The sequence below is a fragment of the Mytilus edulis genome, chromosome 8, assembly GCF_963676685.1.
Source record: "Mytilus edulis chromosome 8, xbMytEdul2.2, whole genome shotgun sequence".
Classification (NCBI taxonomy): domain Eukaryota; kingdom Metazoa; phylum Mollusca; class Bivalvia; order Mytilida; family Mytilidae; genus Mytilus; species Mytilus edulis.
Window position 1 is genome coordinate 67,448,617 of NC_092351.1, and position 12,276 is coordinate 67,460,892.

The 12,276-nt window shown below is 31.5% G+C and overlaps 1 protein-coding gene across 6 annotated transcripts in view; it reads right to left on the minus strand.

Moving 5' to 3' along the window:
* Nucleotides 1-298: 298 nt before the first annotated feature.
* The window catches only part of LOC139486836 (CD109 antigen-like), a 62,460-nt gene continuing 50,482 nt past the window's right edge, over nt 299-12,276 (minus strand). For all 6 annotated transcript variants that reach the window (XM_071271846.1, XM_071271844.1, XM_071271842.1 and 3 more), the window contains exons 22-37: nt 11,932-12,033; nt 11,486-11,614; nt 10,738-10,876; nt 10,133-10,309; nt 9,831-9,912; nt 9,408-9,564; nt 9,003-9,077; nt 8,465-8,642; nt 7,972-8,186; nt 7,262-7,411; nt 6,783-6,845; nt 6,346-6,455; nt 5,837-5,984; nt 4,679-4,781; nt 1,876-1,964; nt 299-530 (exon numbers count right to left, since the gene is read on the minus strand). In XM_071271846.1, the coding sequence (XP_071127947.1) occupies nt 1,876-1,964; nt 4,679-4,781; nt 5,837-5,984; nt 6,346-6,455; nt 6,783-6,845; nt 7,262-7,411; nt 7,972-8,186; nt 8,465-8,642; nt 9,003-9,077; nt 9,408-9,564; nt 9,831-9,912; nt 10,133-10,309; nt 10,738-10,876; nt 11,486-11,614; nt 11,932-12,033 (1,917 nt within the window). In that variant the 3' untranslated portion in view covers nt 299-530. The remainder of the gene's footprint in view (nt 531-1,875; nt 1,965-4,678; nt 4,782-5,836; nt 5,985-6,345; nt 6,456-6,782; nt 6,846-7,261; nt 7,412-7,971; nt 8,187-8,464; nt 8,643-9,002; nt 9,078-9,407; nt 9,565-9,830; nt 9,913-10,132; nt 10,310-10,737; nt 10,877-11,485; nt 11,615-11,931; nt 12,034-12,276) is intronic.

The window sequence follows — 12,276 nt, forward strand, 5'->3', positions numbered from 1 at the left end:
TCGTAGGTTAATGATAATTGGTATGCAGTTGTATAAGCATTGGACATTATTGAGCCATGTACCTTCAGTCATAGTTCATTGACTTTGAATATTTGCCAAATTTACATGTAAAGTGTTGCTATTTTTCTTTTCAACATTTGCATTTTCGAAATTACAAAAAAGCGAGACATATCTCTGTGATAACAGTTTATCTTTATTGTGTTTTGTAGCTTGTGTCTTTTGGTCGATTTTGTGTTTTGTCATGGTATTTCCAGTTCTATGAAAACCATCGTATGCGACTTAATCAAACTATATGTAATATGAGAATGAAATATTTTTTATTAAAGGAATTATAAATTTTACATACATGCATATAACAGTAAAATTAAGAAATCATTGTTTTTAAAGTATCATGTAAATTATTGAATGAAGCAAATCGATTATGTCATATTTTCTAATAACAATGAATACAAATAGCACGCTATCTGTAAAATTATGTGAATGTATAATTTTTTACTTTTCACCATACAACAGTGGAATGTCGTCTAAATCTACAAATAAAATGTGAAAAATATCAGTTAATCTAAAATTAATGTAACAAACTATAATTGTGACTGAGAGTACAAGTTTTAAAGTTTCACTGTTTTTACTGTTATTTTATGATTCTGTTATCTGTTATCTGTATCAAGTCAGGAATATGACAGTTGTTATCCATTCGTTTGATATGTTTGTGCTCTTGGTAAGGGACTTTTTGTGAATATACTTTTTTATTTAAAGAAAATGTTTGAAACATACATCGACGTTCACGGACGCTGCTGTACAACTCGGCCTATCGCAAACTCAGGATATAAAAGAACTTCGTCTACCACTATTGATGTGAAGAAATAAGGTATACCAACTCAGACTATGATTTATAGATTGCGGAGTTCACTGTTTCTATGCATAAAGACCAATTAGAGTGTTGAAGGTATGTATTTAAATTATTTTTGTTATAAGAATTTCAAACTCATAACTTATTGTTATAAGGTAAAATTATATATAGTTTTCCAAACATGGACTTATTGAACATATGTATATTCTAATGATACATTATTTCAAGGAGAGTTTCATTTTCAATAAGCTGATTCAATAATACTAATACACGAGACAACACGATATGATTTAGACACCGGTTGTGATGAATCTAATACAATTCAGATAAGAAGAGTTGTGAAATTACGGTTCAATGTATCTCGAATGAGAATTTGTTCAAAGATTTAAAGACCGCTTTAATATATTTTAAAACTAATATGCATTCTTATGAGAATGAAAAAAATAAACAAGTCGTAATTTTACGAAAATTTAATAGATATAAAAAGATGTGGTATGAGTACCAATAAGACAACTCTCTATCCAAGTCACAATTTGTAAAAGAAAAAAACACTATGAGTCAAAGTACAACATGGAGCCTTGGCTCTCATTGAACAGAAAGCTATAAAGGGCACCAAAAAGGACTAGTGTAAAACCATTCAGACGGGAAAACCAACGGTCTAATATGTATATAAAAAAAAGAAACGAACACTTATGAACCACATCAACAAACGACAACTACAAATGTACTGAACATAAGGTTCCTAAATTAGGACAGATGCAAACAAATGCAGCAGGTTTTAACATTTAAATAGGAACCAACCTTCACCCAAAACAATAGTGTAACATCACAACATAGAAATACTCACTATAAAATATCAATGAAATTGCTTAACTCAATCAAAAGACATATCAACACAAGTGAACATACACTGAACGAATCTATTTGATCTATGACACAATGTAAATACAAAATCAATAAAATACGGGGTGATAAATAAATGCAACAGCTATGAAATGTTAAATATCTTAAGAATGTAAGCATACCTAAGGACACCCTCCACAGTCGGGACAAACATCACAAACAGATGAATTCTTCAAAACATGTGACTGGTAGAATTTTGTCACTTGGTTGTCTGGAAAAAAGATTAATCAATTTATAAGTTAATAAGTATAATCTTTATTAATTATTCATCTGTACTAAAGTGATAGAATGGTAGCGAACTGAATTTGGAACTAAGTAAGAATGTTCTCTCTTGTGAAACACATGAGTGATTGAATGTTACACTGGACGCTTTTGATATCTGTAATGGCATCCATAATCCACTTATAAAACATAACTAGTCAATATATGTGTGTATGTGCAATAATAAACTCTGCTAAAATATTGCAATATTGTCAAGTTTATATATAAACTTGAACAAAATATTCAGTTTTTGTTGCTGATTCTCGAACAATCTTAACTAAGATAATATTTGAATAGTTTGATGTTCTTCAAATTCCATCATTTAGCAGTGCTGAAGACGAAAAATATATTTCAATGATTCGATGTGAAAAGGAATAAAAATTCACGTTCATAAGGTTATTTCAATAACCAATCCCCCCAATTTAACCTTGGGCGGGGAAATATTTCTGATGTTTTGAAAACAATTTCACTCTTAACTATGGAACATACTTTTATTCTATCTTTGTTCTTCTCTATTTTTTTTCTTTATCAAACCTGTAATGAGACAGTTGCCTCATCGCGTCCAGTGAAGACAACCCCCTGTTTCAATCACGACTTTGACGCGAATACATAGTTTGTTTTCATGCAAAAATTTGCTGTAACAAAACTATTTAAAATTAAGGCATACATCTCCTTCATGTAAAGCTCTAATTCCTTGTCTAGCTTTGGCTCTACTTTTTGTTCCTTTTGGTTTATAAGCTTTTCATGTTTCAAATAATAATGTATTTATCAACTATCGATAGCACATGGGTTTGTTGTTATATTGGGAACATGTGTTCATGTTTACAATAATATTTAAATTATTTTTGCATACCAATAAGTCACATTAACAAAGTTAAGAATTTAAAGTTCTTTGTATGAAAGCACGGACTGGTCATTCGCGGTAAAGGTTTACATTGAAAATACATTTTCATAGCTTGACCATTCGAAGCTAAGTCTTAGTGCAGTTCCCCCTCCCTCTCCATGCTGTGAACATGCTTTGTATAAGTATATAATTATTGTAAACGCATTACGTTTTTTTCCAGATCTTAAAAAGAACATTATGTTAATATTGTTTGGTGATATGAAAGATTGTATTTCATTATTTTTCATTGTAGATATGTTTGTAAGACATGTATGCTGCAGTGGTCTTAGTGTGCTGGCAAAGTGATTTGAGGACGGTCGTATTATTAGAAAATAAAATTTTGCTGCACTCGTCTAGGCGAGCTGGTTCCCATAGATATGTGTTTGAATTTTTGTTCATAAAGACTTTATCTGCGTTTGAGGCCACGAATAAGAAAATAACTGGATTTTTAAATATGTTGGCTTCGAGCATCATAATGATATTTTAAAAGATTTTTTATTTTTGTCGAAATGCGCATCTAGTGAAAGAAAATTGGTACCATTTTTATAATCACCGAGTCGATATCTACGTGGTGGACTTATAGTCCCTGACGGTATCAACAACCCAGTATGGATACTGACATAACATACGGAAAATGTGCACCTTGTGCAGTGCAGTGTAGTAAAATTGGTAGCGTAAATTTTATTAATTTCAATCCATGCATTTCATTATCAAAATTATATTCAGGAGAAATATATCTCTGTGTCAAAAGAGGGACGAAAGATACCAAAGGGACAGTCAAACTCATAAATCTAAAACAAACTGACAACGCCATGGCTAAAAATGAAAAAGACAAACAGAAAAACAATAGTACACATGACACAACATAGAAAACTAAAGAATAAACAACACGAACCCCACCAAAAACTAGGGGTGATCTCAGGTGCTCCGGAAGGGTAAGCAGATCCTGCTCCACATGCGGCACCCGTCGTGTTGCTTATGTGATTACAAATCCGGTAAATAGTCTAATTCGGTAGGTCAAATTCATGAAAGGGAAGGGGATTGTAGTTACGACGTGAGGAACATATCCGATATCATTTGTGAAATGGTTATTCCATAACGGTCAACCAACTCGTGATGGCGTCCGTAAAATTTACGAAGGGATGATTTCAACTTCACCATTTGGAACTCTTGATTTAATAGCTTCCTTGTGAGCAGTAACCCTCTATCAAGAAAATCATGATAGGAAATGCAAGCACGGGAATATCGTATCAATTGAGAGATATATACCCCGTATGCAGGTGCTGCTGGAATGTTGCTACTTAGAAATGGAAAGTTCACAATTGGAAAGCTGAAATCATCTCTTTTGTCGTAAAGTTTTGTCTTCAACCGACCCTCATTGTCAATTTCTAGATGTAAGTCAAGATATGAAGCTGACTTAACTGTATCTGTAGTATCCTTTATCTCCAATTCGATGGGATAGATGCGTTCCACATAGTCACCAAATTTTGAATTGTTTAGTGAAAGAACGTCATCTATATAGCGGAAAGTAGAGTTAAAGGATATTGCTAACTTCTTATCTTTCTTCCTAAGAAGTTCCTGCATGAAGTCAACAGTTTATTTATTTTTGCTAGAATTTTCTAAGATTATAATATCTGAACGGAGTTAACCAATTTCAACATTTAAACTGTGTCAAAAGCTAAATGTAATATCAATTCAGACTTACAAAACATTAGAATAAATTTGTTAAATTTATATGCAATGTGAAACGTTCTTATTTTATAAGTTCGAAGTCAAATTACCTGGTTGGTAATAATCATAAACGCGAACAGCAGATGGTTGTGTTTTAGCAACAAGTCCAGTGCGGATAGATTCCATGGTTACACACAGTGGCGTAGTTGTTATCTGCAATCAAAACAAACATATATAAACAAGAACATGTGGTATGATTGCCACTGAGACAACTCTTTACAAAAAACCAACTGACACAGAAATTAGCAACTATAGGTCTCCGTACGGCCGTCAACAAGTCCATACCGTATAGTTAGCTAAAATAGGCACTAAAAATGACAAATGTCAAATAATTCAAACGAGAAAAATCACGGCCTAATTAATATACAAAAAAGGAAAGAAAATGTAATATGTAGATTTTCGGACTCAAACTTCTTCTAAACTTAGTTTTACAGTGGGTATTGCTGTGTGTTTGTTTGTCTACATTGGCTAGAGGTATAAGGGGAGTGTTGAGATCTCACAAAATATGTTTAACCCAGCCGCATTATTGCGCCTGTCCAAAGTCAGGAGCCTCTGGCCTTTGTAAATCTTGAGTAATTTTAAATCTTAGTTCATCATATATTTCGGAGTTTAGTATGTCGTCCCTTATCACTGAGTTAGTACACATTTTTGTTTAGGGACCAGCTGAACTACGCATCCGGAAGCGAGATTGTTTCGCTATGTTGAGGACCTCTTGGTGATCTATGGCTGTTTTTTGTGTTCTTTGGTCGGTTGTTGTCTTTTTGATACATATCCCATTTCCATTCACAATTGTAGTCATATTAAATATCTTACAAACTTTTCCACAACAAATCAAACATAACTTATACAATATTTAAAAACTGTAAATTCCATATGCTTTACAGTGTAATTGTTTCATTATATGAACAAAATGATGCATACTTAAGTAGAATATAGCCATAAGAGCCTACTATCCATTCCAATCCAAATAATTGTTTTTTCCACATTGTTTCAATGTTTTTTGAAGTGACTCATCCAATCTAAACAGTGAAAGATGATATAATAAAAAGCTTTCATTTAGAGGATGATATTAAGATAAACATATGACACTACTTTCCTTTTTCCCCCGCATAATCGTTATTTATAATACTAGTATATTATTTCTGATAAAGTAGCTTTAAAATATTGTGTATTAGTATAAACTATCATTGCAAACTTTTACTACTTACCTCATCAAAATAGATGATAACTTTTCTGTTTTCCTGTTCGATTTTTTTCAAACCAGCCACTTGTCCAATGCTTTCAACATCGGCATCGAAACCAGTTGGAATACCTATCTCTTGTACTGCCATCCCGCTTGCACCAGTTAACAGCCACCTAAGAATTAATCATGTACTATAAATATGTCATTAAATAGAAATCATAGAAATCGTATTCGTAAAAATACATGTTACGTTGAGAACTTCAATCGTCTTATCTTAAACAGATAAAAAAATATCTCTCGATACTAGATACTTTAAATGGAAATCCAAAATTGTTCGTTGTGTGTTGTGGACTGAAAGAAATCTGTCTGACAATTCCATGCACTTTGTTTTCTCCTGTTATTAAAACTGGTGTACAACAACAGCTGTGAGAAAACCGAGAAGTCGAGGATACACATAGAACATTTTAAAATCTATCGATTGTAAACTTAAATTCAAATATTAGTACCAATATATTTAAATAGGAAATCAATTACCTTGTGCAAGTTTTTACTTTCATAGAATTAAGGGTATCTGTTTCCAATGTCACTGTCACTTCGAATGTTGGTTCTGATATTTCTTGTTCAACGTTGAAAAATACTGAAACCTAAACAAAATACACCAAAGGGATTATATTTTTTGGCCAGTTCTGCCTAAAACATATGACTTAAATATTGAGTGTTAATGGCTGTGTATATGAATCAAATATCAATATCAAGGGAAGACATTTCCGCCTTGCTTTTTGAAGAAAGTATTATAAAACCAAATATGTATCATCCTATTTCTCTTTATCAATATGGCTAGACATCATATTCTTTGTAAAAAATTCGGAACACAGCAATTTAAACAAAGCTAGTTTGCAAAAGAATGGATGTGCTTTGTTGTACCCTTTCTCATCATCACAATTACAATACCAATGACTGAAAATGTTTACCTCTACAAGAGCCATACCATGACCAGTGGCGTCAATGGTTACCTCAGTTGGAATTGACGACAGCTGAAAAAAACCCAAGAATTATGTAACAATATAATATATAGATCTATCCAAAAAGACATTACGTTTAACTGTTCTTCAATGTGTAATTATACTCAAGAGTAGAGCTTGAATTGTCCCATCACTAACATACTTGAAAAAAACATTCTTAGTTAATGCTATCTTTGTCTCGGGATAGAACCCACACGTGTTTGATTCATCATATAGGAATGCAGATATAGCAAAAAGGTCTATGAATTTAATTCAAATAAATGCATAAAAATTAAAATCACAAAAATACTGAACTCCGAGGAAAACTCAAAACAGAAAGTCCTAAATCAAATAGCAAAATCAAATGATAAAAAACAGATCCAATGAATGAACAATATGTTTAAAATAAGAAAGAGATATGTTTATTTGTCTGTATATCAGATACCTACCTCTGCTACTTGCAGTATTAAAGCATTAGTTGGATTAACTTGGAACTGTTTTGTGAAGTTACCAGCTGTAACAGAAACTTGTAAATCAAAGTTGTTTGAATAAACCATTGCTGCAAATTCAGATAAGGACTGTAGAGCAAGAACTGTATCCTAGCAACAAATAAAAATGAGAAAAGTTACAATACAAAAATGTATCTGAATAAACATAAAATTTATAAATAAGTTATCTAAGCAAAAAAATGTGTAGCTGAGGTTTAAACACATCATTGAAAATAAAAAAAATCTTAAGTAAGATCACATTAAGTTCACGCCAAAACATCTCTATTCATAATACCTAAAGAATCTTTCTGGTTTCTTCTTTATTTCTTGTTTTGCAATTTAAACATGTAATAAACTCATCTTATAAAATATTTTCTTTACTTAAAATGCGCACATACACAAAATTGCCACGGATACAATAACATTTTCAGAGATCTACTTCTAGCGAAAGACTCTTTAGAGTTATCTAGTTGTCATTTCTATGAAAAGCTTTTTGGTGACATTTTAATCCCAAAACGTAAAAATATATTGTCACATTTCGTATTCTTTTGTGTTCTGATTTGAAGATATGAAATCTGAACATATCATATTACATACATAACTTCAACAATCAGGTACTTATAAATTAGAACTAGTGAAGATTTTCGATATGAGTGATTATGTGAAGTTACCTGTGTTGATGCAAATCCACCATTTGAATTACGTTGTGTTGTCAGCCATTTCATAACAGAAAGACCATCAGCGAAAGCTTTGTTATGAGCATATACAAGTAAAGCATAAGACGACATTTCTATATCGATAGGATTCGATTGTTTATGAGGAGGTGACCAGTAATGATGGTGAGAGGATGTTGTTGTCTGTGCTTTATGCCAATGCTTCATTCCATCTAAAATAAAATCAATTATCCCATCAACGTGAAATATCAGCTAAATAGTTGTTGTGATGAAAAAAATAACCCTTTGACTAACGCATCTGCACAGTTTTTGGAGAAAAAAACACGATTTTTTTTTTTTAGATCAAGTCGATTCGCGGCACTGGATTTGTTATTTATTCAGATGATTGCTTATTTCAGCGTAAACATATTAATGTTTTATTGCAATTACCAGGTTATTGTGATTCGAAAAGCAAAAACTAAATAAACCAAACGATAAGGAAAAATCTTACCTTTCACAATTGCATCACTGTTCAACTTAGTAAACACTGTAGCAGCATCAGAGCTCCTGGACAGGGCTAAAGCATAACTCGCAATAGCCAAAGCATAATCGTCCGTTATTGTACTAATTTGTTGTTCAAGATAAGATCTTGCCTTCATAGCAGCATTCTGTAGTTTTTCCTGAATGTTCTTTAATAAAAAAAAAAATAAGATCTTGAAAGATTCTACAATTTAAAATGATTAATGTAGATGAAATATCTGACTTACTTGCATTAGTACATGAGATACATGTATGCAAAATTAAGAGACGATTATTTATTTGCTTATACTCTATTACATTCAACCTAATTCGATTGTTATAGCGTCGCAATATTTTACTTTGTAGCGCATATAAATGTATAGTTATTTATTTGTCTTATAATTTGCTTGGACATTAAAAGTTTTAAGTGTATATTAAGGATGTCCTACTTGTTTATTCACATTTTACTTATTTCAGTGCATACAAAGTAGAAAAAATATTATCAATCTTTTTATCTAAAACAAACTCACTCCTTTCAAGTCATTGTTTTCTTCCAAAGCAATCAATACAAATGCAGTAAGTCCTGGACCACTGGCCGATCCTCCCTAAAATATAAAGTAATCGTGAAGAGAAATCGAAATACAGGGCTTTCTTTATACGCCAACATTCATTAAAAGAGGGCCGAAAAATACTAGAGGACAGTCAAACTCATAGATCGTAAATAAACTGACAAATAAACTAAATATGAAAAAAGCCAAACAGACAAATAATAGTACATATGACACAACATAGAAAACTAGTGATATAATATTTCTATACAGTACACAATATGTGTTAACAAGAACATAAGTTTTTACTTTAACATTCAGCAGTTTGACCATTGCACAATTGAGGTGACGAAAGGCTTATAAAATTCAGATATAGTGTCTACTTACTTGCATATCCTTATGTATAACTCTGCCAGGTTCTGGGAAGGAACCATCAGATTTCTGTTTTGTCAACATCCATTCTATGGTACGAACCAGTGTCTTGTCGTCAATAAATATATGCTTCTTTGCTTGGTGGAATGTCTTTATTACGAAAGCAGATAACCTGAACAACAGTATCATAGTCTCAAGAGAATTCCAAGTTGGAATATTATTGAATAACTTAATTTTTATACGCAGACTAACATTAAAATGATAAAAAAAAATAGTACTTCTAGAATATGTAAAGTTATAGCATGACTTTTAAAACTCATCAAAGATATCAGGCCCAGGCTAATGTTTTAATACGCAAAACAAAGTGTTTTGCAAGTATGTGATCCTGGCTCACAAAAAAAAATATTATGTATCATATAATCATTATTCAATACTCACCACATACTACCTGATTTGTCTCTATCACCGAATGCACTGAAAGATCCATCTTTATGTTGGAATGTTAACTCTCTTTGGTAACCTATAATACATCATAAAACTTGACCACATTCAGTGATATTTTTCTATATTAATTCGTATTTTCATATTAAGACCTTTCTATTTGTTAAATCATAATATAGGTTAGCATTTTTATATCGACATACATTTAAGAAAAATAAGTAGCTAGATGCATTTTGAATGAATCTCAACGTTTCGTACTGTATAGTTTCAGCAGAACAAAATGTTCAGAGTCAACTTACCTTTTTCCATATAATTTATAGCTTTTTCTTCAATATCACTGGACAGCTGGTGAGTAGATGTTAAGTAATTTGCTACAAAAACATCAGGCGCCAAACCAAGCATTGTTTGTTCACCACATCCAGTTGGCATGCGTAGTAATTTGTCTAGATTATTAACTGTTGGTCCCATTAAATCACCTGGAATTATTAAAAATGCATATATTAAAATATTTCTTGGTTTGTATTTTTTGTTTATTAAAACTTTAGATTAGTTAAGTAGTAAAGTCGAAGCATGTTGACGTTTGTCTAGATCATTGTTGTGTTTCCTGGTGAAAAACGTCAAGAAAAGATAAATGGATAAGGCATATATATTATAGAACGGTTTTACATACGGAATTGCAACATACAACTAGGTTATAATCAGGTATACGTAAAAAGAGAAAATATCAAGAAATCACTTCAACAGAGATATATATAAAACCCAGCACATTCTTGATGGAAACTGTAAACATTATTTGTCAACATTTACTAGAAGTTTGACTGTCCCTCTGGTATCTTTCGTCCCTCCTTTACAAGGTTGCATAAACTTTCACTCTTTTATGTGGTCTATGTTACAAAATACTAGCCTATGACTGAAACTCGGACATGTTGTGATCCAGCTACTACTGATTGTGGAAGAGAAACTGGAACAGTTTTATGTACAGCTGCACCTTTGTTCAAATTCAAAAGGATTGGGGTATTATATTCTTTCGGTACACCTTCAGGCTAAAATAAACAATATAAAATTGAGAATGGAAATGGAGAATGTGTAAAAGAGACAACAACTCGACAAAAAGAGGAGAGAACAAGATACATGTTTAAAAAATAGCAACTTTCATATCACTATTTTAAAAGGTATAGGTATTCTACTATTAATGTTTTCAAAATATAAGAATAATTCACATTATTATTTCCTTACCTCATTAATTATGTTTTTAAATGTTATTCAACTATTTGAAAAGAGACACTTGATAAATCCAGTTTTAACACCTAAATTAAACATTGAGTACCAAACATTCAAGTTTAGTCAGTTAACAATATACATAGACACGTAACCAACAGACAAGTTATATATCATGTTTCACACATATGTTATATTATTATCTTTTGTGTGTTTACCATGTTATTTCCACCCGGAGTAAGATGCTCATTTTCCAATTGTTTTTCTATAGAAAGATACTTATTGATACAAAGAATTACAAACTGCTATTGAAAATTATAAATCCGAAATTCGAAGTGACAATGAAAACTTAAACTAGAATTAATTTTTTATAAGGATCTACCAATCAATATGTGTATTCCGCCTTTGACAAATAGATTTAAAGAGAACATTACCTCTACAAGTAGTTGTCGTTTTACTGCGTCTGCTGCCATTACTGACTGAGCCTTTACAGTCAGCGAAATCTGTCCTAACTCAGCAGGTACAATCGGGAAATACACAGATTTGGCTTCACCTGCCTTTACCTTATGCAAAGAAAGGAAGCTTTCAGAAACACCAAAAGATATCTAAAGACTATGTGGTATAATTTTTAAATAATTCAAGACAAAATCATCATCAAAAAGGACACAAACACAAAATAAGGCAGATAATACAAAATATGAAATATAAGAATTTCCATATTAAAGATTTTTAATTACTGATGTTTGCATGATTTATTTTTGTTATAAATAATTTAACCATATAGTAATCGTCATCTTTAAAGAATAATTTTTTTTTAAATTCAGAAGCTTGTTATAGTTGTTTATTATATTTAATCTATTCAGATTTAAAAGATACATACGTGGATATTGTCCGTCTGAGTTTGGGAGACATAACTCGTTGTACCATCAGAGGCCACTATAATACTCCTAAAGTCATCATTCTTTTCAAGTGTCACTAACACCTATCAATAGACAATCAAAATATGTGCCAAAGATATTTATTGCGTGTTTATGAAAGACAGTAGATTTCTGCAGAATGTTTTTTTAAATGCAAAAATTGCAGGAAACCCGTAGAAACGAAAATAGAAAATTGAAAAAAAAAATTTTTTTGAACAATTATTTGTTTATCTTTTAGAGATTCAATGATCATTTGCAAAGAGATAATACGTCATGAAATATATTTTGTGAAATGTTAAGTGTTTTCT